At 42.8% G+C, this 26,609-nt stretch overlaps 2 protein-coding genes across 2 annotated transcripts; both read left to right on the forward strand.

The window, feature by feature from the left end:
* Positions 1 to 9,101: 9,101 nt before the first annotated feature.
* Positions 9,102 to 13,512, forward strand: rpain (RPA interacting protein). Its single transcript, XM_080723603.1, has 7 exons — positions 9,102 to 9,235; positions 10,065 to 10,256; positions 11,983 to 12,052; positions 12,400 to 12,517; positions 12,651 to 12,714; positions 12,986 to 13,123; positions 13,380 to 13,512. Exons 1-7 carry the CDS (start codon positions 9,164 to 9,166, stop codon positions 13,407 to 13,409), a joined length of 684 nt encoding a protein of 227 aa, XP_080579729.1. The 5' UTR covers positions 9,102 to 9,163; the 3' UTR covers positions 13,410 to 13,512.
* Positions 13,513 to 14,466: 954 nt separating this feature from the next.
* LOC308284154 (26S proteasome non-ATPase regulatory subunit 11-like) lies at positions 14,467 to 25,285 on the forward strand. The gene is made up of 13 exons (XM_080724704.1): positions 14,467 to 14,565; positions 15,638 to 15,739; positions 17,573 to 17,769; positions 18,473 to 18,530; positions 18,890 to 19,084; positions 19,440 to 19,584; positions 20,019 to 20,079; positions 20,196 to 20,258; positions 21,341 to 21,466; positions 22,812 to 22,847; positions 23,177 to 23,228; positions 23,714 to 23,856; positions 24,402 to 25,285. Exons 1-12 carry the CDS (start codon positions 14,475 to 14,477, stop codon positions 23,854 to 23,856), a joined length of 1,269 nt encoding a protein of 422 aa, XP_080580830.1. The 5' UTR covers positions 14,467 to 14,474; the 3' UTR covers positions 24,402 to 25,285.
* Positions 25,286 to 26,609: the final 1,324 nt, after the last annotated feature.

Here is a 26,609-nt window from a genome sequence, read left to right on the forward strand (position 1 = left end):
CGTTGAGTCTCCATTCTCAGAATAGTCCAGGGGTCTTCAACGTTTTCAGGCCACGGACCCCTTAGAATGAGAGAGAGATGAAGCAGGGACACCCACTGCATATTGTATAAAATTGTAACTTGCAGATTCAAAATGTTCATAGATTTCTTAGACAGCTTAGACTTGTTTGACAACACTGTCATCATGTTTGAGTAATGTGTATTTTCAGACATTAACCACTTGAACCGTCAAATACTGCTCTTCTTTTCCCTCAACAAACCTCTTTGCCAAAAATAGCCGATCTACAAGCTTAAAACGCCTCGCGCGAACGCCTCGCAGCGCGAGGCGTTGTAAGCTTATAAGGATCACAACACTACACATAGTGATGCATTGAGAGCTTGTAGAGCTTGTAGAGTCAAGTCTGTTTGCGCTCCACATAAAGAAATACAAAACAGAACTTCAACGGAAGCCCACAGAACCCAGAACTTAAAGATGGGGTGCCATGATTTTCTCCCCCCCCCCCCCCCCCCCCTTAAACATGAACATCTGGGATTATTAGGAAGATCTTTTTTTCCAAAAAAGTGTACATAAAGTGTTACAATTATGTTTTTATGTGGCCACAACCACCAATGAGTGACCCAGCTGAAGTTAGCCACACCCACAGTGTTGGGTGTATGGTAAAAGGGGATTATTTTATGATGTCATTAAATCAGTGTTTTTTCTCACAGGAACGTCTATTTCTCTACTTCTGTGAGTCCAGTGTGACCATGGGTTTAAAGAATGGTTCAGAAGCCGTGTTCACGTTCACTCTTCCATTAATTGGAAATAATAAGACTCCAACCTGCTAAAAAGGTCTCCTAAAAAGGTGAACACCCACTTCACAGAAGTAAACACGGAGATAGCATGTCTTACTATTTCCGTCTTGGCTAATATCTCCACCATGGGAATTCCCGTTCAGGCTAGTGGTTTGTATTTATTTTTCCTCCTTTTCATTTTAACACCTGTGTTCTCCTCAATGAGGTCCAAATCATCATCATCTAGTGCGTAACTGCTTTTCTCCCGTCGATGTACTGTATGACTTTGACAGTCAAGTCACTATGTGCACAGCCATGGTCAGTCATCTCATCGGCTCTCTGTCGCTTTATTCCTGGACGATGGCTAACAGGGGAAAGACCTGCTGTCGCTTTATTCCTGGAGGATGGCTAACAGGGGAAAGACCTGCCATTTCCCAACACCTCTTGGGAAATGGCAGGTAAAGGCACAAGTTGGCACCTCGACAGAGTGCATCCTTCATTTGGGTCCTCGTAAGCTGACAGCGGTTGCACAGCATGAAGGCAAATGTTTGGTCATGGTCGTAAGAGTGGGTAAGCCTGTTTCATTGTGTGTTTTTTTCTTTTTGTCTTTTCATATGAAATCGTTAAGCTCCGCCTCCACCGCAGCAGCCATCTCATCTGTTTCTGAGCAGCTGCCTTCCTACTCCTCGTTGAAGTCCTTAGATGACTCATCCTCAGAGTACTCCTTGGCTTCCTCATGCTTTCGCTTGTGTCCCCTCTGTACACTTCCTGTCGTCGGCCTGTCATCCCTCGCCAGTGTCAGGACCTACTTGCTGCCCAGTGCCTGCAGCACAGGTTCTTGTCTTGCACTCTTCCTGGTGCCCTAGTGTCGCTGCTCTTCATTCTCCTTTTCGTCCTTCACTTTCGTCTTCCATGGCCCCTAACTCTCGCTGTCGCTGCTCTCCTCAGCGAGGACCTCGTCTACCTCTCTATCCACACTTTCCCAGAGTGTGTAGAAGGGAATGATGTCTGACATGATGGGCTGCTTGCCATCTTGGCCCTGTCCTGCTGTCTCATCCTGTTGACCCCTTTGAGTTCCCCTGAGAGAAGGTTGCTCTCTATGATCATGGAATGAGACACCACCCTAACAGCGGTGGGAAAGACGGAGGCCAGGAGGCCCTGTTCAGATCAGCTTTTCTGTATTTGAGGTCCACACAACATCAGTTAAAGATGTTAGGCTGTTTTAGCGGATACAGCTTTTCCTCTACCTTTTCCCAGCGTTCCAGACAACTCCACAGCCAATCAGGATTAACCACATGGAGGTACTTACAGCTTTGTGCCTGACGGACCTTCTCAATGCCAGCTCTTGCAGCGATGAGATGCGTTCTTCTTTAGGGCTCTTTGGAGTTGAGCACCAGGTTTTTAACAATCTTCTCCCCCAGTGCCTTTGCGTGGTAGCATTCCTGTGTCTGTTCCATTGGGTAGTTTGCCACTAAACACAATTGTTGTCGGGCATCTTACCAGACTCCTTCCCAAGGTAGGCCTCGTAGTGGTGGTAGTACTCCTTATGGATCCTCACGAGCACTTCCTCCAGGTAGATGAGGTAATCGTCTCGGTCATTGTCACTGTCACTCGACAGGTCAAAATCCAGGTTGTTGGCCTTGAGGCACTGTGCAGAGGAGATTGTCTCTTCCTGTGATGCCGCAGTCACTGACGTTGCTCTTGTCATCTGAACCGTCATGTGTCAGTGTTTCTCTCGACCACGTCCCAGATTCCGCCTCAGTCATTGACCCTCTCGCCTGGGCCTGTTCGACTTCCTCAATCCCTGGGGGATGTGTCTGTTCATTCACTGTTAGTCCCTGAGCAGAGGTAGGGCTCTGGAGGGCTGTGTAATCCTCTCTCCTGACATTATTGTGGTCCTTCCCCTTTTTTCTGAGACCATTATTCTGCAGCACTGCTGTGCCATCTGCAGGTCTGCTTGGCTCATCACCAGCTTTCCTGGTCATCCAGGCTTCTCGTGACCCCACCGGAGCGTTTCATTCCGCTCAAGCGTGGTCGAGTGGTCAGTGCCATCTGGTGGACAACTCATTGGGTGAAGTGTGGAGATGATGGTTTGTCATATGTAACTGATTAAAGCTCTTATGTGGTGTGGACACACTGGTGCCTCTTCAGATTACCTAACTGGCTGAAACCCTTGTCACACTGTTTACACACAAAGGGTTTTTCTCCAGTATGGACATGCTGGTGTGTCTTCAGGTAAACTGAAACTCTTGTCACACTGTTTACACACAAAGGGTTTTTCTCCAGTGTGGACACGTTGATGTGTCTTCAGGTGATCTAACCTACTGAAACCCTTGTCACACTGTTTACAAAAAAAGGTTTTTTCTCCCGTGTGGACACGCCGGTTGAGTCTTCAGGTTAACCACCTCACTGAAACCCTTGTCACAGTGTTTACACAAAAAGGGTTTTTCTCCAGTGTGGACACGTTGATGTGTCTTCAGGTAATCTAACCTACTGAAACCCTTGTCACAGTATTTACACAAAAAGGGTTTTTCTCCCGTGTGGACACGCTGATGTCTCTTCAGTTTACTTGTCTGACTGAAACCCTTGTCACAGTGTTTACACTGGAAAGGATTTTCTTTGGTGTGTATATGCTGGACATGCTGTGTCGATACCTCAATGAAACACTTATCACATAAGAGGTTTTCTTTCCTGGGTAGGTGGTCATCAAACGTTTCTTTACTTCTCCTGGCATCGTTGACCTCGTAAGATCTCGGTTTACCAGTCCCTGTTGACATGTTTGTCCCCTTCTCATCTCTGCCACCTCTCTCGTGCGACAGTACAATGTCTTTCGACATTTCCCTCCCCTTCTCATCTCTGTCACCTCGTCTGTTGTCCGTAGACAGAGCTTTTCTTTTCATGCTGCCTCTTTTAATGGAAATGATTTAGACAATTCAGATTATAACATTATTGCCCGATTTTCTCATTCTTTTATAGTCTTTTGGAGGTGACGTCATCACTCTGTTGATGATGTCACTCTGTGTTATTTCAAGGGTTTCCCATTGGATGACGTCACCCTGTGTTTTTTAAGGGTTTTCCCCTTGGATGACAGACAGAGGTCCTTACTCGCTATTTATACAGTAGTCCTTACCCGTTACTGCGGGCTTAAACACACACTCACAGACATAGATAGATTTGTATGGCACGTATGGCCTACTTATGCGCCAGCAGAGCCCGCCTTGTAATTTTTATCAGCACTTGTTGATGGTGATGTAAACAAGAATGCTGGTCCCTCATTGGCTGTTGTTGATGGTGATGATGACACTGTGTTATTTCAAGAGTTTTCCCATTGGATGACGTAACTCCCGTTTTATAGTGAAGTGAAACCTGAACAAACACTTATAGTCTGGTCAAAGTGTCATGTGAAGCTCATCAATCACCAATCCTGAAGAAGCTTATCGGACATATGCCCGTTTATGCCCATCTATGCCCATCTGGGATATGCTATGCTACAGGCATAGACGGCCCCTCTCATGGCCTTTATATAGTGTATGGCTCAATATTATGACATCACCCTCTACGTTTATATCAGGTCCGCACTTATTGATGGTGACGTCACCAAGAATGCTGTTCCCTCATTGGCTTTTATGGTGATGATGAGTGTCATAACCCGATTGATGACGTCACTCTGGGTTTTTTCAAGGGTTTTCCCATTGGATGACGTCAGCGCAGACACACAGCGCAGATTTCCCTAATTTATAGATGGATTAGGAAGCACCTGCCTCCCTGATTGGCCGGCACGTCCCATCGGCTTTGAGGATTGGTCAAACTTTACATCATGTGTGAGCCACTGAACAATATAACTGGTGGCGTTGCTCATTAAAACTGTAAACAGCAAGACACTTAAACCTGGAGACACACAGCTGTATTGGTAGAAGACACCGTCTACCTCTGGGGCGGATGTAATTCAGCATCTTATAATGAATACTACTATTCAGCATCTTATAATGGATACTACTACTATGGATGCTACAACGTGCTTTATGCATTTGATGTTAACATGTCAAGCCCTGGACAGGCTGGACTTCTGGAACCGTTCCAGAGGCGAGGGTCGCCACTCAGCCTGTGTCTTGGGGAAGATCATGTATGTCTATGGAGGAGTCATGAAAATGACTGGACAGATGAATGATCTATAAGTTGGACATCACCACAATGGTCTGGTCTTTAATTAACAACATTACACCATAGTGCGGGGCATTATTTCGTGCAAATCAGTCTAAAAGCGCCAAATTTTGCACAGATGTAGCCCAGGGCTTGCTCTAATGATTTAGCTAGGGCGCCCGAGTCGGCGACCTTCGGGGTCGCCACAGTGGCCAAATCAATTTGGGCTCCCATAGACTTTCTATACAGGAGGAAAATACCCAGATTTTTTTTTCTGGGTATTTAAGTAGGATGTGAGGGGTCTAACTAGGTGTTTGTCATGATGCTGAATCCATTGCATTCCGTGGGCTACAAATGGCCCCAGAAAACGCCCACAAAACTGTGAAAAGTGATGACTCCATCGTTTTCTGGGGCCATTTGTAGCCCAAGGAATGTTTTTTGTGCAAAACAAATGCTTGCAATGGATTCAGCATCATGACAACCCCCTAGTTAGACCCCTCACATCCTACTTAAAATGTTTTTCTGGGTATTTTCCTCCTGTATAGAAAGTCGATGGGAGCCCAACTTGATTTGGCCGCTGTGGCGACCCCGAAGGTCACCGACTCGGGTGCCCTATAGCTAAATCATTAGAGCAAGACCTGGGCTACATCTGTGCAAAATTTGCACGAAATGAGCATTTTCTCCCCTTATGCCCCGCACTACCACCCGTCCGATCAGCCTTTGCCTACCATGGAGAGCTAAAAAAAGCAACCTCATGGTGGCGCTAGAAGAGGCCCATGTGCAGGTTGATGTGAAGACTTTAAGTGGCATGTATGGCTATGTGTTGAGGGAATGTGCGTGGCTAATTGCAAAGAAAAGGCATGTGTTCATGATTTGCGAAGCTTTTTTTAAAACGAAGCAATCCAGCAGACTTTAGAAGGCAATTATAGCCTATCAGGAGGGAATATGGGAAATGGGACAGTTCAGATCCATGTTGATGACTTTAGAGATACTATGTACCGCTTTGCGTGATTTTAGGGCAAAATCTGTAGGAGCAGTGTCCATAAATGTGTTTTGCAAGAATCTGTTGGTTTGGGGGTATACTGTAAGTCCCTGCAAAATACTAGCGTCAAGTCCAGGGGTATAGGCTACTTGTAGGCTACATCAGGCTACCTCAAGCAATACTACCCTCCATTCCGACATGTCGCCACTCCGACATTGACTTCTTATTGTCGGAGTGGCAACACTTCCATAGAGGTTAAGTTTAGGGTTAGGGTAAGAGATAGGGTTAGTGTCGGAAAGGAGACATGTAACCTGCCTCATGCTACAGAATCAGGAGATAGGCTCCTGCCCTGAGCCTCATGGCTCTGCAAGGCTATAAAGGCAACCACACTAATAAATAAACATCAAGCTATTTAGGCGGGCCTATACCACAGGTTCATCCTCATTGCTAATTTCCAATACCAATGATTGAATATTATTGACATTTTTAAAATCAAACCTCGGTTCGAAGTGGAGCGGTGAATCTGTGTGTGTGTGTGTGTGTGTGTGTGTGTGTGTGTGTGTGTGTGTGTGTGTGTGTGTGTGTGTGTGTGTGTGTGTGTGTGTGTGTGTGCCTGCACAACAGCGCCCCTCCTTTAACTTGTGTGGCCACTCAAGGTATTGCCAGGCTACAGACATACCCACCCAGCCAGCCAGCCAGCCAGCCAGCCAGCCAGCCACATAGCCAGCCAGCCACAGACATACCTGTCTATTGGGAGCGCTTTCACCGCTCCAAAAACAGTATGCCTACAATGAGTTAAAAATATATAGGCCTAGGCCTAATGTGGGTGCTAGGATGGTGCAGTGGTAAAAGTACCTGCCCACCACCACGGAGGCTGACTGGCTGAGGGTTCAAATCCCTCACTGCAGCGGGAGAGTCAATTAATCAGGATGCAACAGCAGTAACACACAATTGTGTGTGGAGAGTCAGGGTTGTCAACATTGGACGGTCAGAATCCAGGAGATTTATTTTTTGGGGGGGTGTGCGGAACGCCCCTACCGGGGTCTGGGGGTCCTCTCCCCAAAACCTCTTAACATATATATATTATGTAGGTGAATAATAATGACTTCTCATCTTTAAGTCATTACATGTATATGATCTTTCTTGCATGCATTGCCCCCAACCCTAAAGCGGGGGGTCTGGGGGTCCTCCCTGAAAAAAATTAACATAGTAGATGTAATTTTCTGTGTTCTGGTGAATTTTGTGCATGTTTTATATGTTTATCAGGGTACAATTTCAGCCTTAAAATGCCATATGTAGGTGTACAGATTTGATGACTGTACCAAAGGACATCTTTAATGATGATCATCTTTCTTGCATTCATTGCCCCACCCCTAAAGCGGGGGGTCTGGGGGTCCTCCCCCAGAAAAGGATTAACATAGTAGATGTAATTTCCTGTGTTCTGGTGAATTTTGGGAGTTTGATACCAAATTCAGAAATCCAGGAGATTTGCCAATCCAGGAGCATGCCAGGAGATGGGGTCAAAATCCATGAGACTCCTGGGAAATCCAGGAGAGTTGACAATTAAGTCAACTCTCCACTGGAGAGTTGACTTAATTGGCATAGACTAAATTGGGGAGAAAAGGGGATAAAGAGCAGATAACACTTACAGAATTAAAACGTCAAATTATATACAGTTTTAAAGCAATATAAATATGCAGGAAAATATTTAAAAACTGTTTTAACAGTTTTTAAATATTTTCCTGGCTGTGTTTGATGAGGCCGACCCGGGGAAAGATGGCGTCACGTTCGATGGAGTCAGACCGCGAATCTCAAACGGCAGAGGATATGAGAGGATATGAAAACAAAAGGAAAAGGAATAGTGAGACAACTAGCTTAACTGGAGAAGAAAGGTCTGAGGAGGAAGTCGAGAAATATATGATAGGGATGAGAGCCGCGGCAAAAGTAAACGGTTTGTTTGGTGATCCGCACAAAGTAAGCAAGTTCATAGTGAGTAGAGTTGGAGACATAAGGTCGGTGAGAGTAACAAGGACTGGGATGGTGATAGTGGAGTGCAGGAACCAAAGACAGATGAACGAAATGTTGAAGATTAAGCGGTACAACGGGAGCGAGGTAACATGTTTTGAGATGACTAAGAAGCCAATGAAGAAGGGAGTAATCAGTGGAGTGCCTCTGGAAGTTTCGATGTGGATGATTATGGATATGGACTGTGTGAAGGACGCCAGGAGGTTGTCACGATACAGAAATGGAAAGAAGGAGCTAACTGAGTCGGTCTGTGTCTCATTTGAAGACGAGTTGCCAGATAGATTATATGTTGATTACGTGAGTTATAGAGTTCGGCCATTCGAGGCAGCACCACTGAGGTGTTTCTGCTGCCAGGCCTACGGGCATGTGGCAGCTGTCTGCAGAGGAGAAATGAAGTGTGGAAGGTGTGGAAAGGGGCTAGAAGAATGTAAGAATAAATGTGAAGAGGAGCAAATATCAGTAAAATGCACCAACTGTGATGGAGCGCATCATGCAGGATCTGCACAGTGTCCCGAACGAATCAAGGAAGTGAAGATAAATAGGATAAGGAAAGAAAAGAGAGTGACATATGCAGAAGCTGTGAGGAGCATGGAAGAAAAGGTTGTGGTGGAAAAGCAAAGAGAGGAAAAAGAACCAGAGGGAAAGGGGAATGGAGCTGAGCAGGTTCTCTATTTTGATAAAGGGAGATTCCTTGCATTCATTGCGATGGTAATAAATTGTGCAGTAGAAATCCCAAGAAAAGGCGAGAGAATTAGAATGGTGCTGGATGCAGCCAGGCGATTCCTGGACATAGTGGAAATAAGTGGAGAAGATCTCAATGACATTCTTAGAGAGGAATTTGCGCCGACAGCGATGTCGGACGCAAATTGATGGACACTTTTGTGAAAGGGAGATGGGTATGTGGGCACTGTATATAATGGCACTGAGCATCACTAGAAATGTAATGTTTGTGGAAAGTTCCACACTTGTCAAGTTGGTGGCGGTAATGCACCTTGAAAGGTTTGCCAACCGCCAATAAACCCGACAGAAGAAGAAGAAGAAGATGAGGCCGACCCTCACGCAATAACACCAAACTACACAACCCATCATGCATTGTGTCATAGCGTGGATCAACTTCCGGTGCGCCAAGTTATAAGATGCAGTGTTTACTATTGTCCATTTAGCCGTGCGTGCAACACTTTTGCCCGGTCAGTTTTATAATACGTGTGTTGCCTTCGTGCGTTTTAATTGTAAGCACTTTGAAATGGATGCTTTGCACAGACACCGCTCTCTGTACAAGGGAACGACGCCGCCATGGAAAGAAACATTTCGGAAGGTAAGAATTGGCGAAATAAGCTTGGCCAGGCCAGCTAGCAGCCCCTCTCTGAAGAACCCTTTTTCTATTTGGGATGAATATCCATGGTGCTTTAAAAGTCCATGCCTTCTGTCATTCACTGTACCACTCTCTGGTCTCGGACAAATATAACGTCTATAAAGTGTTGCATGCAGTGAGACGTCAAAGATAATTTTAACTGCATTAGGGTCCCGCGGAAACATGTGTTGATCGGCGTTGCCTGCTAGCCTAGCTCAGCCAGTGGCTCTCAAACCTTTTCATGTCCAGGATCCCTAATTGACAGTAAGTGTCAATTTGACACTTATTAGCCTGTAGGCTGTAGCCTTATTAGCCAAACACTATTTGGAAAGATATGCCAAGGTCCCAAGGTCATAAATGAAGATTTTTACGGGTCTAGCAGTGATTCTCAACCATTTTAATTTCAAGGACATCCCTTAGGCTACGGACCCCTATTTAATGGTATTTCTCTCTCTGAGACACCAATTTATATAGTAAAATCTATGTTAATTTAACTCTTTAAGTGTACAAATGGAACCAAATGAACCTGTTCCATTAGCACACTCTGAGTTACATACCAATAAGGGTCCATTTGGCTCCTATTTAGCTGGGGACCCCCTGGAACTCCTCACGGACCCCTGGGGATCATGGCATGGCATTTCACGTCACGTTATGTTGCTGCATGTTCAGTTCAGGAGTCAGGACACAGACAACGTTAATAAAAATCAAGAATGCAGTTTCCAGCTTGCTGTCATTTAATAATGATGATGCATTTTCATTCGTGTATATCTAATCACCACTTTTTTTTCTCTAGCGCTGCGTGGACAGGTTGAGAAACAGCCGTTCGAGGTTACTGGAGAAGTATCGTCAGTTGGGAGATGGTGAACAGCAGTGTGTGGCAAAAGGCTCCATCATAGTCCAGGAGGTGATGGAGTTGGAGTGGAACGCACTACAGTCTGAAGACCAAAGGCTGCCTTTATTGTCGGGGGGAAACGGCATAGAACAAGTAGGCTTCACACACAAGCACAGTAAACCCCTGAGTGGTGTAATGTATACTGTACACTTTATTATGGGTATTGTTTTACAAAAACAATTGCATAAAACCGAATTCAGCTAGACTTGCAATGTGATGGAACTCAGGCCAAACCGTACCAATGCAAGTCCTTGCAACATGGCCTTAAAATGGGTTGTTGCAAGGAGTTGCGACTAGTTGCATTGGTGCGGTTTGGCCATAGACCTCATCTGGTATATGGTCCCCGTCCCCCAAATTTCTAGGTGATACAAGGCATAGAAATTTAGATGCTGAGCTTAACATTTTTCGGGAAAATCGCAGAAATCCCCTGGAACCTGGGGTGTGTGTGTGTACACCAAATTTATTGGACTGTATTTCTGTCTGTGGACCTGAGTTAAGTTCTCAAAAGCTTTGTCTGCTGTAGGTATGTGTCCCCTTTAATTAATCTTAAAAATCTAAAATGATTGGTTAGGATTTCATTTACCTAACTAAATCAAACAAATAGGCTTCCTCTACAACATCACATCAGTCAATTGTTCAATGTCATGCAGGTGTTCTCTGAATCATGTTGGTTTGTACTAGCCGCAAATTGCAACTATAGATTTAATTTCTTTAATATGTTGAATCTAGATTTGCAACACCAACCATTGGCAATGGCAACCCATGCATCCAAACAGGAAAGTGTTATCTGATTGTATTAAAGATGTTAAACTCACTAACATTGCAGCTGAACGGAAAGCTTGAATTTACTTTCTATCTGCAAAGTGTTTGTTCATGTTGGATTTTATCACACTTTGCAGATGGAAATAATAGTAATAGAGATACTAATTCAAGTTTTCTTTTTCAGCTCCAATGTTGGTGAACCAAGGCATGGGTGTGTTTGTAATGACAACTAGTTACACATTATTGAGAAAGGGGGGAAAAACCTGACCGCAACAAATAGTGTAAAAGCGATATGGGCTGTATATAAGTAGGAAAATAAGCCTAGATGTTGTTAAGTGCGGAGTTTTCCTTTAACGTTGTTTAATACAATCAGATGGCACTTTGCTGTTTGGATGCATGGCCTGCCAATGGTTGGTGTTGCAACTCTAAATTCAACGTGTAAAAAATTGTCTAGTTTTGTACTTGACTGGCTTCAGCCATGATGTGAATTTATTCCAGTCGAGCTGAAAGAGTGAAAGAAGAAATGCTTTGGGCCAAAAAATTGAAATACAAAATAATAATATGGAGACAGCAACAGCAAGACATGTAATATTATGGAATATTAGTTATTCTAGGGCTAGGCTGAAACTTGATACTTAAAGGAGTAGTTCACCCCCAAAATGACTTTTTTTCTATTGATTACTCAGGCCATGGAGAGTAGAGTTCAATAATATTTTTTGGTTTTTGTCACATTCCTAAGACAAAATTTTGATTCGAGTAAATTTACCCCCATTGATTCCGGATGGTGACCCGTTTCGAAACGGGTCACCATCCGGAATCAATGGGGGTAAATTTATTGTTATCACATTTTTGTCTTAGGAATGTGACAAAAACCAAAAAATATTATTGAACTCTACTCTCTCCATGGCCAGAGTAATCAATAGAAAAAAGTCATTTTGGGGGTGAACTACTTACTCCTTTAAGCATTCTGGACAAACTCATAACGGAGCTTTCAGCTCCTCTAAGTTCCTGGTTCCATTTCAGCTTTCCTACTACCTGTGTTTTTTTTTCTCTCCAGATGTTCAGTTTAATGGAGTATGATGAACTGGCAGTTTTGGAGGAAATCCAACAAGAGCTCATGTCTCAAGGTAATTTCATTTCACCAGCTCTCTTCTGAGTAACATTAGTCTTTTCTTGAGTCATGAGGATATCTCCAAGGAAAGTGTTAACAGAGGAATCTAAGGAGCTATTTTTCCTACGTCCTCAGGTTAGAGGCTTGATTTATTCTCTGTTGTATGGCAACACATTGTGAACTTGCAGACTGTCTGTTTTCAAAATCAGACATAAAATCGTTTTGTCTCGTCCTGAATGTTTGGTCTGAACTAGGCTTTAAAGAACCACTTGCTATACTGTGCCAATCTTAATTTCGCTTCAGTATAGGTTTCATTCATCTCTGACCCTAGTCATGAAAAACGGTTTTCTCTGCATTTTCTAGAGTCATCCATTATTGACGAGTATGAGAGAAACATGCAGTTTGAGGAACAGTACATTTTATCCATTGTTGAAGGAATGGAGGACAAGGAGACTCATGTCATTTGCCCCATATGTCACATGTAAGTCTGAATTTATTATATTTTCACATGCTGGATGATGTAGCCATTTATTTTGACAGTAGCTGGCTGGGACACCTTTTATCTTACATTTTTGGAGTATGAGGGAAACTTTTTAAATGTTTTTGTCTCCTAGGAACAACTTGAACATTAATAGTCATTTCACCTCCTGCCCGTGTGGACTGTACATCAACACAAGGGTTTGTTAAACTTTTCTTCTGTTAAAAAAAAACATACAAAAACATCTGGGGCTGTTAACTTTTTTTTTTTTTAAGAACTTTTGATGGAGGGATATGATTTAACTCTATATGACTTAGAACAATCACAAAATAGCTGATCTACAAACTCTCATAGCGTGTTTTTTAGATCTCCCATTTTCACTATTTTGAATGATTGTTTATTACATTACAACATTTCACTGCTTGTACCTGTATAAGTCGGTGACAAATGTCTTGTGTATTACATGTCCAGCAACGGAACATCACTGCAGAGGTTCTTCGGTGTCTCCTGGAGTCAAGAACCTCCGAACATATGGAAGGATGTTTCTGTAACCCTGTCTTCGCCATGGTGACGAGCACAGAAGGTTCTAACCTCATGATAAGCTGCAAGGTGGGACTGAAGGTTTCATGTCACTGGGTGATTTCTGTTCATGAATCATGACTAGGCATTACCACATTCTGTGCAGATAGGTACGCTTGAAATTGAACTAGGTGAAAGCATCAGCTATAAATTGCTGGGGGAAATTACATTAAAATTGGTCACTGTCCTCATGTCTAATCTTCTGTAAGATTAGAATTCAAGACACTGCTGATTTTGTGACATGCATAAGATGGACTGACTGAATTTCTCTGGTCTCTTGTTTCAGGCGTGTGACTACCTCTCCATCATTCTCTGAAAAATGGCTTCAATCATTGCTGGTTTCGAGTTTTAAGAAGTTTATATTGTGTATTTTGTGTAATAAAGATTTGTTTTAATATATACTGTGAATCTATGTAGACTGTAGTTTTCGTCATATTGTTTAGACAACTAATCATAATCGTATGTAATTCAAGCTTATTCTGTACATGAAGTTCTATACAGACATTTTATTAACATGGAAATGGTTACATTTGTGATTTTAATAGTATAAAAGTCAAATGCCAGGATATCGGTGACCTCATTTCTATTCCTGTGTGCCGTGTGGCTTCCAAACACATGACATGGGCCCATGGAGTCGGTCCAAACTGTATTATTTATAATACTGACTTTAATGAGAAATATTTAGGAACTGATCTCATTATGGGAGCTTCACAGGAAAAAGGTTCCCTCAAATCATGGTTAATACAATTTTAACTTGTATGAACTGCAAATCACATTTATCAGATCAGCTATCAGATGTAGCTATCATTCTAGTTGTGTGTGCGTACAATAACTTGAATTTACATAGCACTTTCAAAAACCCAAGGACGCTCAACAATATAGACAAACACTTTTTCCAAAAGCCTGCTTAAACAAGTGCAGACTTGAAGGAGGGGAGCGTTCCAGAGGACTGGGGGTGCCACATTTGAAAGCTCTTATCATCGAGGGTCCGCTTATTGCTGGGAGGGATGGTGAGGAGCCCCAAGTGAGAAGATCTCAGGTTCCGCTCTGGGGAGTAGTCCTTGAGGAGGTCCGACAGGGGACTGTGGGGCTGTAGGAAGTGTTCTGTTGTGCAGTGGTTCTTAAACCGGGATATGGGAACCCCAGGTCCCCAGCTAAATGTCTTAATTGTGAACCAAATGTAATTCCCATTTATGGGGGTCCATGGGAGTGGATTGTGGCCCCTAATAACTATACCTAACTCGGGAGTGTGAAAGTTTTGAGAACCACTGCTGTAGCGCAGTTACATCGAAACGACGACAGGTGGCACTATCGACCTGCCAGTGTAGTGACGTGAACGGAAGACTCAGGAGGAGCCAGAGAGGAGCCAGGCACAGGAAAGATGGCAGCCGCGGCAGTGGCTGAGTTTCAAAGAGCACAGTCTCTTATGGGAACAGACCGGAATGCCTCCATTGATATTTTACATTCTATAGGTAAGCGTGGGACAGCACTGTGGCGCACCAAAGAGACTACCTTGGAGCAAAGACACTCTTTAAAGTCTTGAAACACTAACAATTTACGGTAGTTGGAGGAGGAGGTAGCCAGCCAGTTTGTCATTAGCCTGTTAGCGGCTAAAAAATAGCTGATCTACAAGATCACAACGCGTCGCATGGCGAAGTGTTGTGATCTTGTAGATCGGCTATTTTAGCCCCGTGTGTTGGCCCCCGCGTCTGCTTCACTACCACAGTGAGTCAGCAGCCGTGGGCTGGCTAGCCACGTACCGGTCCACAAGCTAAGCTAATGCTAACCACCTAGCCCATTCATTGACACCAACTTTTCATTGATAGTTCGCTAGTTAGCGTTAGCTTGCAGGGAATGTTAGCGGCGACCCTCTTGTCTTGGCAGGCCGATTGACAATGAAATTAACGAGTTGTTGGCTGACATACATTGACCAGTCCTTGTTAGTAGATAAAATATACTGTATGTCGCATCCTTGTTCATATTGAGCAAGAACCACGTGAATGTGTTTGACAGGTAGTTGCCATCATTGCATACATGTCATTTATTATAAACAGTTTGACTTGTTTAATCACTGGGCCAGCCACTTGGCTGGTTGCCATTCATTCACTGAAAGCTTTGCCATTAACTTGATTTTGATGCTAGATAATATGTAGATACAGGGAGTTAAACAAAAAAGAGATTAACTCAAAAGGAGAAATGATGACGGTCTAAAGTACTTTAATTCTGATGTGGAGATGATCACATCACAAACGTCTCAAGTTGAGCTCATCGGCTGGATTTAGTTACGCTTTCAAGTGCAATCAGTCTCATAGAAGTTCAGAAGTTGCACGACAAATTGTTTATCAATATCTGACAGTTACCTTTTCCCACCAAATGTAACCAAATGTCATATCGAGTTAGAGATGTTATGACGTTTCGTGTTATGGTTTGGTGAGTTGATGTAATTGTTATAGACAATTACATACACTATCACAGACAGCCTCGTTAGCATAGTTGTGCAAGCACTTATGGCCCAGCTAGTAAACACAAATACATGTTTTGTAGTGAAGCGGGACATCCAGGAAAGTGATGAGGAGGCGGTTCGTGTCAAAGAGCAGAGCATCTTGGAGTTGGGGGGTCTGCTGGCCCAGACCGGACAAGCTGCAGGTAATACATACAAGGTGGTGTTTCTACCTACGGGCTGATGCATTCTCCACTTTTAGAATGTATTTCAGTTCTGTTATGTTTGAACTACAATATGAAATCATTCAGAGTTTCGGGGCAACAGGGGCAGAATGACCCTGTTGTCCAGTTTCCCTCATAGCGTAGAGTGGAGCCCACAAGCCTATCACTTTTACACTTTGTTGCAGTCAAAAGTGACAGTGAATGTGTTAATAGTCATCTCAAACGCATCCATGCCATGGTCCTTTAAGTCGTTTTTTGAGTGACCTCGATGACCTTCTTGATCCAAGGCTAGGTGCTTGGTTTACTTTAGGATCCGATGGAAGACTTTAAAAGTAAATAGCTAGAATCAGCTTTATTGTCATATCAATTTCCAGATGTAAAGAAGTGGGTGAAATTTGCTTCCGTGCATAGTTCCCATCATATCGTTATTTACATTGAAGAAAGAGTGGGAAGAAGAAGAGGGAGGGGGTCAAACAAGAAACATTTTTAAAATAATAATAAATGATCTACATATTTAACACATGGCACCTGAGATGAGATAAGATAAGGTACCTGAGTTGCGTGAGCATAGCAGCAGATGTATATTGTAAATGATATACTTGTGGACGCGGGGTCCATGGAAGTGGGTCAATGAGGAAGAGCAAAGAAAAAGTCGAGTCACTTGTTGGTATAATCCACAGTTAGGCCAATGAAGAGCTAAAAACCAAAACAAGTCACGTGTCCCTGGTATAATCCACCGTTAAGGATGAGCAAATGTCTGAGACCAGCCTGACAGCATTGTCTGTCATCAGGCTGCCGTTTCCATTTTGGCACCAGTTAACACTTGGGTGAATTATTTGGATTCCATGAACTCCATGAACTCATAGATCTCTTATGGAATCCACTCCACATGATTTAATTTGGAAATTGAATTAATTTATGTTGTGCTATAAGCATGAAAAAGGTTTGTCACCAAGTGCACTAAAACCTGCACAGTTTTTCAACTGTTGGCAACCAGCCAAATAAAATAAACTTTTTGTTGTGATTTGTTTAATGTACCTGCCACTTTGGCAAGTAACCAAACCACATTTAGAGTGTTTTAAAAAATGTATAGCTGGCAGCTAAAGGAGATAAAGGTGTTTGTTACATTCCATCATAGCATGTGGACCAGTGATTTGATCAGATAAATGTGAACAAAGATGTGTGCCGCTGCTTCTAGCTAGAGACATCAGCGCTTCTGTTATTGAAATATTGACTCACAAAACCCCAAATCTATCCATCCATTGGCTTATAGAGCCAGATAGAATTTCTTGGTCGGATATATCAGTACCTGCTTATGTTGTCTGATGTGGGCTAATATGATTTCTTTTTTTTTCCCTCTCTCCAAAGCATAGGCCTAATGCAGAAAATATATTCTGGGTTTAGACTTTATTTCTAGTTATCCCGGTTAACTGTTTGCAGTGTACTGATGTAATTTTGGAGAGTTACAAACTGTAAAACATATCCTCCGTCCATTACAACAATCCTGTCTTGTGTTTGATAACCACAGAGGGATCATTGCAAATTATGTGTTTGATAATCACATTTGAGGGATTGTGTCAATTTGTTTGTGTTTATAGTTCACTCCCTAATATCTGTCAGACACCCAAATTGGCCAGGCTCTAATCCGTCCCTGCATCTCTCTCTCTCTCTCTCTCTCTCTCTCTCTCTTTCGATTTCTCTCTCTCTCTCTCTCTCTCTCTCTCTCTCTCTCTCTCTCTCTCTCTCTCTCTCTCTATACCTGGTCTTTTCCTCTGCTTCCGTCACTCTGCTTTCGTGTGTCATCCCCTGTGCCAGAGCTTGGTGGTTTGTTGAAGTATGTGCGTCCCTTCCTCAACTCCATCTCCAAGGCCAAGGCAGCGCGGCTGGTGCGCCTGCTACTGGACCTCTTCTTGGACATGGAGGCCGCCACGGGGCAGGAGGTGGAGCTCTGCCTGGAGTGTATCGAGTGGGCCAAGGTGGAAAAAAGGACGTTCCTCAGACAGGCACTGGAGGTGAGAGGTAGAGAGGAGGTAGAGGAGAGAGTATCCGTTGTTTCTGGAGCTGTGAGTACTGTATATGGAAGTAGGCCAATATTAAAGGAGGTCCTTCAGACGGGGACTATAGGTATAAAAAGGTTTGAGTTCTCAGTGTATATACACACAACCTTGTTGCTCTAAAAAACAGCGTTGCTGAAATTAAATGCTAGATGAATCTGGCCCCTAAAATCTAGCACTGGGCATTTGTGAGAACCATCACTTCTTTGCGGGTGATATCAAGCCCTCTGCCAGAAACCTTAGAATAATCTTTGACTCAAATTTGAACTTGGAAGCTGAAGTCCAAGGGATTATTCTATCATTGTTGTCAGTTATGAAATATCTCTCAAATCAGGTAATTTGGTTCAAAATGCAGCTGCTAGCTAGACTTTTAAATATCTATCATTGCATTAATTTAATCTTTAGTTAGATTAGATTTGATCCTATTTTATCTATTTTACTATGTTCATCGTTTGCCATTTAGTAAGCACTTTGTAATGTTAAGAAAAGTGCTATATAAAGGAACTAGACGGTTTGTTTGGAGGAGATGTATTAAAGGTAAAAAAATATTCTGTTAACTTACAGGATGATATTCTGCAGATCTACATGTACTATATGAAATGAATGCAAATAGTCAGGATTGTTCAATTGCAGTAAGTAATATTTCCTGTGTCCCACCCAGGCTCGTCTCATCTCGCTGTACTTTGACACAAAGCGCTACCAGGAAGCGCTACTGCTAGGTGAGTCTCTCTTGTTTTACTGCGAGTTCTAATATGATGTTTGGTGTCCTGCAAATGCCTAGGAGAGCCACAATTATGTCCTTAGCCTTTAGCCCTTAGTTGCTGTTGCTAACCTAACGCACAAACTATCAGAGCTGACTACAGTAACAATGGCAGCTGGCAGTGTCAAAACCGTATTTAAAACTATACCCCGTTGCATAATTTTTGGTGCGAGATTGACCTATAAATTCCAGTGTGAGCGGGTAGCACTTTGGTGACTTGCTCAAGGACACAGCACATCTTAACTTTTGTTGTGACAATAAAACGTTTGACCATTCTGTTACTAGATATATATATATATTTTGAAAACATGATTCCAGAATCCCAGCTGCTGCAGGAGCTGAAGAAGATGGATGACAAGGCTCTGCTGGTGGAGGTTCAGCTGTTGGAGAGTAAGACATACCATGGCCTCAGCAACCTGCCCAAGGCCCGCGCCGCCCTCACTTCCGCCAGGACCACGGCCAATTCCATCTACTGCCCGCCCAAACTACAGGCCGCACTGGACATGCAGTCAGGTAGAGCAGTGTTTCTCAAACTTTGAAATTTGAAGGTCTCCCCTTAACTTTGACAGTATACAAATGGAACCAAATGAACCCGCCAGTGTTCATTTTGTTCCATTTGTACACAGTCAAGGGTACAGACTTGTAAGGGTCAATTTAGACCCTTTTAAAGGAACCTAGAGAGTCCCTGAAATCCACTTTAAGAACCACTGAGGTAGTGTGCGTGCGTGCGTGCGTGCGTGCGTGCGTGCGTGCGTGCGTGTGTGTGTGTGTGTGTGTGTGTGTGTGTGTGTGTGTGTGTCATGATGTCATGATCATCTATGTGTGTATCCAAATATGTGTAACTGTGGTAACTGTGTGCGATTTCCAGGGATCATCCATGCAGCAGAGGAGAAGGATTGGAAGACAGCCTACTCGTACTTCTATGAAGCCTTCGAGGGCTACGATTCTATTGACCACCCCAAAGCCATCACTTCTCTCAAATACATGCTGCTCTGCAAAATCATGCTTAATTTGTAAGATATATACTATTGTGAAAAATCTACTCTGCATATCCATGGTTAATTTGTAAGATCTATGCTTAATGCATAGTAATATACAATTCTGAAAAAATCAACTCATTTGATCAACATGCAAAAAGATATGAAAACTACAGGCCTACCAACTGCAAGATTTTCAGAAAGTATACTTAACCGTTTGTTTTTGCAAAATCATGCTTACCTATGTACTACAGTAACTAGCACACATGGCACTGAATGTATGCATCACTAGTAATAAATAAATGCTCAAGGAATAAGCTAGAAACATGCTTGGTTACCTTTCTGGCCGGTGTTATTTTTAAAAAGCTGATAGTATATTATTAGTAGTAGAAATGTAAAATAGTTTTTAACAATGTCTATTAATGGTGTACAGTGATTGCTGTGTAATTTATCTTTTTCTTTTCTTTCAGGCCAGAAGATGTCCAGTCTCTGACCAGTGGGAAACTAGCGCTGCGGCACGCAGGACGACAGGTACTCCCACAGACAGGGTCGATTGCTGCTTGCTGCTTTTATTTATAAAGTACAAAACATGTGTACTGTTAAGCTGTCAACATGACTCACAAGCTGTAAATATCTCTCCTTTGCAGACGGACTCATTGAAATCTGTGGCACAAGCCAGCAAGAACAGGTCGCTGGCAGACTTTGAAAAGGTGAGTGTTCAGAGTTCATGTCGGTTCATCTGTGTACATGTTTCATTGAAGGTCTATTTCCTGACAATATGTTCCAATTCTGGCTTCATTAATGTATATATTAATAAAGAATAACCAGGTTATTAGGAAAAAGGTAGTCGAAGCCAGGGGATTTGGTATACAATATAAATATACTACAGAACTCTTGTCCACTTTGGGGACTGTCTGCGCCTGGTCTATGACCTATTTATGAGCTATTTACAAGCATAGTTATAAAAGTAGTCAGAGTGCATTAACAGTATATTTAACAATAAATTAACAGTATTGTTAATTTAGTATTATAGTAAAGGAATACTAAACAGTATGTTAAAAGTATCAACAGGTTTATTAACGGGTATACAAGTAGTCAAAGTCTACATAGATAGACAATCTACCCAGTGTGTAAAGTGGGTAAATGACAGTCAATCGGCAGTAGATGGTGAGGAATATACAATCTATGCCCGGTAAAATCTTTTACATGGTGTCGCTCTCCATTCCGACATGTCGCCACTCCGAAATTGACTTGGAGTGGCAACACTTCCATAGGGGTTAAGTTGGAGATGGGGTTAGTGTCGGAAAGGAGACATGTCGGAGTGACGGGGTGTAACCTTTACAGTACATAGCTTAGTGGAATATAATTTATGACTTTAAATATACTGTGTGTGTGTGTGTGTGTGTGTGTGTGTGTGTGTGTCTGTGTGTGTGTGTGTGTGTGTGTGTGTGTGTGTGTGTGTGTGTGTGTGTGTGTGTGTGTGTGTGTGTGTGTGTGTGTGTGTGTGTGTGTGTGTGTGTGTGTTAATCCTAGACTCTTCTTAAGTTCTTATTCTTTGTTATACTACAGAAAACTACAAGTGCAACCTGATATATAATGACCTTTGTCTTTATTCATTTAAATTTAAACTTTTTCTTAGCTGAGTATTATTGGGGAAGGGGGGTCTCTGACTATCGTTCTGAATTTTATTAATTCATGCAATGTAGCACTTTGAGATTTGTGTCAAATATAAAGTGCGTTACGAGTACAATTGTTTTTAAATTATTAATCCAGTTTGTCTCTCTCTCTCCAGGCGCTAACAGAGTACAGTGCCGAGCTGAAGGACGACCCCATCATCAGCACACACCTGACCAAACTCTACGACAAGCTGTTGGAACAGAACCTAATCAGAGTTATAGAGCCCTTCTCTAGAGTCCAGGTATTACTCATGATAATGTATCTTAATCCATTTGGTGATTTTACAGGCTACAATGCAGAGAGGTTCAGGACAATAACACGGGAGTCAAATCATGAAAGGGAATTGAAACTTCCCTCTGAGCAGAGGGTATCTGGGTCACAAAGGGGTAAATTACTTGCCAATCAAACACTATATTGGCCAGGTGTTTGCAGGTGGGTAGGCGGGAGGGGATTGTGTTCTTCAGAGATGCTGAACGGTCAGCATCCTGTGTCTCTGACGTATACTTTTATGAAAAGACGCATTAAATCAACCATCACTGTTTTCTACTTGTTACATTATGAACAAATTCAGCAATTACAATGCGGCACATTCCCCCACAATACAGGAATGTTAATATAAAACTACGCTTGTGGGACTTGTCTCCTTCTCTCCAGAGTATCCCCATCCCCATTCCCTCTCCGGGTGTTGGCTAAGTGCATTTATACTTCAGTGTACGGGGCACCCCGAAACTCTGATGCGCGAATAGTTTGCGGGCCGACACGACTCACGCTTAAACGTCACATGCATGTCATCATCATTGACGTCATGGTAGTTTTTCAAAAACTTCTGGACTCTCAACTCATTCTCCCTCACTGGTGGAGTGGCGCCGCACAGCATGGTACGCTACTGTAATGCGTTAGCGCCATTTGTGACTCCTACAGTTTAGTCAGGGTACCTGTTCAGCAGGTACAGTAGTGGACTGCATGTGTATGAGAGAAAGCATGTGAACTATGGGTGTTAGCAGTGAAAGGGACTGTGTAGTCAAATGTATGCATTCTCGCATGCAGCTATTACTGCAGTGACGAGTTGGGTAAGATGAACAAGTGTCAGACGTGTGACTCGCCAGGCGTTCCTGTTGCGTCAAATATTGTCTAGGACGGCATGATTTACGATTCAAATTGTATCCGTATGCAACTTGCACCACTCTGCTGGTGCCTCGCTCAGGCAGTCAGGCATGTCTCACAGGGCTCAAGTCCATTTCTGCATTCAGTGCGTTGTATTAAATGGTTTTAATGGTGCATCAACCCATGATGGGTTGGATGTGAGAACGAATGTCTGCATACAGGGAACGCTGAAAAGCACAGCGACAGGAGATGCTGCCATATCAAACGTCTGACACGACAGTAGATGTTGCCCAACTCGTTAGCATATTTTGAGAGACAATGGGAGGGAAAAGGAGAATCTGTGCAGGTGCAGAACCTCATCAGAGTCATAGAACATTGACCCCAATTACGGTATATCCCTAATATACAAACACTTGCATAGATTGCTGGGTCTCTAAATGATCTCTATATTATGCCTCTTGTCTCCCTGTCCCTCCCAACAGATGGAACACATTTCTATCCTCATCAAACTCTCTACGGTAAGGGTGCTACCCAATATTTCTTTCCCCTTCCATTAATTTTAGCGTTTGATAGATTATCAGTGAGTTCTACTGCATTGTTTCGCTTGTCTGCCAATAATCATCTTGTCAGAGAAACGTCAGAGAATTCCAGTCTATTCTCAACAACATGGTATACTTGCAAGTTTCTAATGATGAAAGTGAGCTAGGATAAACAAAACTGTCAAGACAATATACAGAAAGCAGTAAAATAAATGACGTTTGGTAAAAAACTAAATTAAGATGCTAAGATATAACCAACAGCAGGTACAGAGTAGGGTATAAAGATGTGTGCTTTTTCTGCCTTGCAGAGTGATGTGGAGAGGAAATTGTCACAGATGATTCTGGACGAGAAGTTTCATGGTAGGTGTCTAAAACAAACTCTTCCAATTCCTCCTGTGTTCCTGAATATTTCTCTTGCCTGGGCTCTGGTTAATATGCCATGTCACACACCAAAAATAGCTGATCTACAAGCTCACTGGAGTCTATTTTAAGCACCCATCTGCTTCTAAGAATAAATACCCCTTAACATTCTGGGTTTGATTCCCAACTCAGTGTACCTGTGTTGAATGTCACCATTCCTCTACCCTTACATTACTGTCTGTCATCATCACTGATTTAACAGCACACCATAGCTGAATGGATATGCGACATCCCTTATTTGACTCCCTGCTGGTCTTTCACCCTCTCTGTCATCAACTTGTCTGTTTACTGTCTGTATTCTCATTTTCCTGTCTTAATTGAAGCAACAACAAAATGAACCTTTTAAAGTTGCCCCCCATGGAAATTGGGACTTTTTAAGTTGATTGTTAACAGTTATTTCTTTGACTGCTTCAATGAAACTGTAGGTATTTTGGACCAAGGTGAGGGTGTTTTGATCATCTTTGATGAGCCACTGGTGGACAAGACATACGAAGCAGCTCTGGAGACCATTCAGAACATGAGCAAAGTGGTCGACTCTCTCTACAACAAAGCCAAGAAGCTCACATAGGTAAGTCCTGGTAGGGAAACAACATTTAGCTAATTATCGTGTGCAGATTCCAGAATGAGCAAACACGTCCAATGCAGTCAAATATAGGGCAGCTTTGATTTTCCAACTAAAGGATTTCCTTATGTCCATGTATAATTGGACAGGTTGTGTGATACGTACATTTAATTTGTCATAATGAGAGTAACAAATATTTTGGAGTTCATTCTAAACCTGTGGCAGGACAAATTAAACTGCGCCACCACAATTGAATTACTGTAACTAATGGGAAAAGGGGTTAGTGGCCAAAATGTAATATCTTGTGGCCAGGGCCATTGGGCAGTGGGCTATGTCGACCCCTGCTTTAAACATGGTATTTATTCATCAAGCACCTACTAACTTGTGGATACAGACGGATATATTCAGGGAAAACTATTTTAGTTTTATTTATTGTGCAGTTAGTTGAATTGAGGGCTCCTACCTTCCTACAATTGGTTGAGAAATAAATGCTGTTGTATTTCTTTAAGTTTAAGAATTAGAGATTTATTTTTATTTTATTTTTCTTGCAGACACTGTTGACCATCTGTCTCCCTGTCCGGAGCAATGTCGGCCAGTCAGACTTCTGTTGATCACGCACTTCACTTTTTGGATAAGAAGAAGGGTGGAGGAGGGAGAAAAGTAGAGGGGGAGAGTTTGAACTTTCAACAACCCAGCAAGCAAATAAACCAACTGAAGAAAAAAACAAAACAATAACAGACCAACAGAACCACAGACAGACAGGACTCGGCTGCTTGCTCTCCTCTGTTCCCATTCCTCCTCCCTCCTCCTCTCCTTCCCTCTTTTCAGTCCTTTCCTTCAGATGACGTGTTTGATCTGAAACAAAGTGTGCCCCCCCGTGGACAACTCCAGGCACTGCGCTTCTCTCCACCTAATCTCCTCCTTGACACTGGTTGTACAATGGAACTGGGCGGCCCTCTCTCTGTTTCAGTTTCTGTCTGCACTGGCCATCAGGGATCCTTGTAAAATATCAATGAATACATATACAGTACTTATACATACATGTATGATAAAAACTACAAAGAAACAAACATAAGTTTGGTCTGTTATCAGATTGTAATGGCGGGAGGTTTGAAAGCTTGAGTCTGTTTTTTTTGGTCTCACCTCGATGGTTCTGTTCGGTTTTGTTTGACTCGCCAATCTCCTTTGATCTTGCTCTTCCCCTCCCTCTTTTTACTTAAACCATTTCAACGTGGATGAGAAGCACTGACTCTGCCTCGCCCCCACACACAGAGAACAGCCTTCCCCATCGGCGTCCCCTCATTCCTCGTGATGGACTTGGAGCCCCACAAAAAACATCAACTTTCCACATACCAAGTGTCTCGGCCCAAAAGGCATTCTGGGGATGCGTGTACTGTGTGTGGAGTGGACAGGCCCTGAGAAACGCCACAGGGAGATCAACATTTCCTCACTACCGTGCGCGGTGTCTCCCAACCTCGCCGGCGGCTCCTCTGCACTCTCACTTCCTGTTTGTATATAATGTTGCCAAGCGCCTCTGTCTATTGGAGGCCTGATGTATTCACACTATGCCCACTCCCCTCCCCCCGCCCACCCCAACACACTTTTTTTTATATAACGCTAAAGAGAACAGAGTAAAAAAGCGCCACTCCCTGACTGAGGACTTGGCCGTTTACACAAAGTGCTTTTTAATGCTCGGTTTGTACAGGGCATGACTGGAGAGGACTCTTCGCATTATGAGATGCTTTGTGGTGTACATACAGTGGGCCAGGCCAGGTTTCGCTGAAACTAAATCAAACTCTGCCGTTTGGGGGGGGTTTGATTTTTTGCAACAACTTAGAGGGATTACCATATATGACTTAGAGAAAGACAAGTGCTAATAAAAAAAAAGAAATCGGAAACCTGAAGTGTGAATATTCAAGGTCATGAAAGTGACTAAATACTCTGAACCTTTCTGATGTTTGTGTGCATGTTCAATAACCTTAGATTTAAAGCCAGAGTCATCGTTATGTGGTATAATGGCAAGGTATTTGTTCTTTTTTTCTGTTTTCACACTACATGGGGATGAGTGAGGTTTTGGTGTGAGCAGCACCTCAAGTCGATATGTCAGGGCTCCCACGATCATGAAATTCCTGGAAATATTTTGAAATTAGAAAAATATTTTTCCAGTACTGGAAAAGGTTTGGAATTGATCAAGGGTCCTGGAAAGTCCTGGAAAACATATGGCTATACATTGTTTTTGGCTATTCTCCAGGATGGTATAATATTACACAACATAATGTAACGAGTAGTTTTTCACCGAATGGGCTGCGTGATTGCTGCCTAATGTGTGTGACAAAAATAACAGATCTACAAGCTCACAAAGTGCTGCAGTGCAGCAACAAGTGAATCGTCAGTGATGAAGCGTAAGCTATTTAACTATTATCCACTGTCCTAGGATAGGTGGTGTAGAAAAGAATTTGGCATGACATTTGGAATGGAATTATACCATAATACCATTGTTTTATTTTTGCTACACTGCCTGTCTTTGGGCATTGCACATTGGAGTAAGGGACTGGAAATTGCGTTAAATATTCTGGAAAGGTTTTGGAAATTCATTGGTAAAAATGTGTGGGAACCCTGATATGTCTACATTGTTTACACAACATATATATTAAAGTAGTTCACCCACAAAATATTTCCATCAATTATGCAACCCATGAAGCCTTGAATTCATGGAGATGGAAAATAAGTCATTTTGGGGTGAACTACACCTTCAAATG

Source organism: Nannobrachium achirus (assembly GCF_963921795.1).
Source record: "Nannobrachium achirus genome assembly, chromosome: 4".
NCBI lineage: Eukaryota > Metazoa > Chordata > Actinopteri > Myctophiformes > Myctophidae > Nannobrachium > Nannobrachium achirus.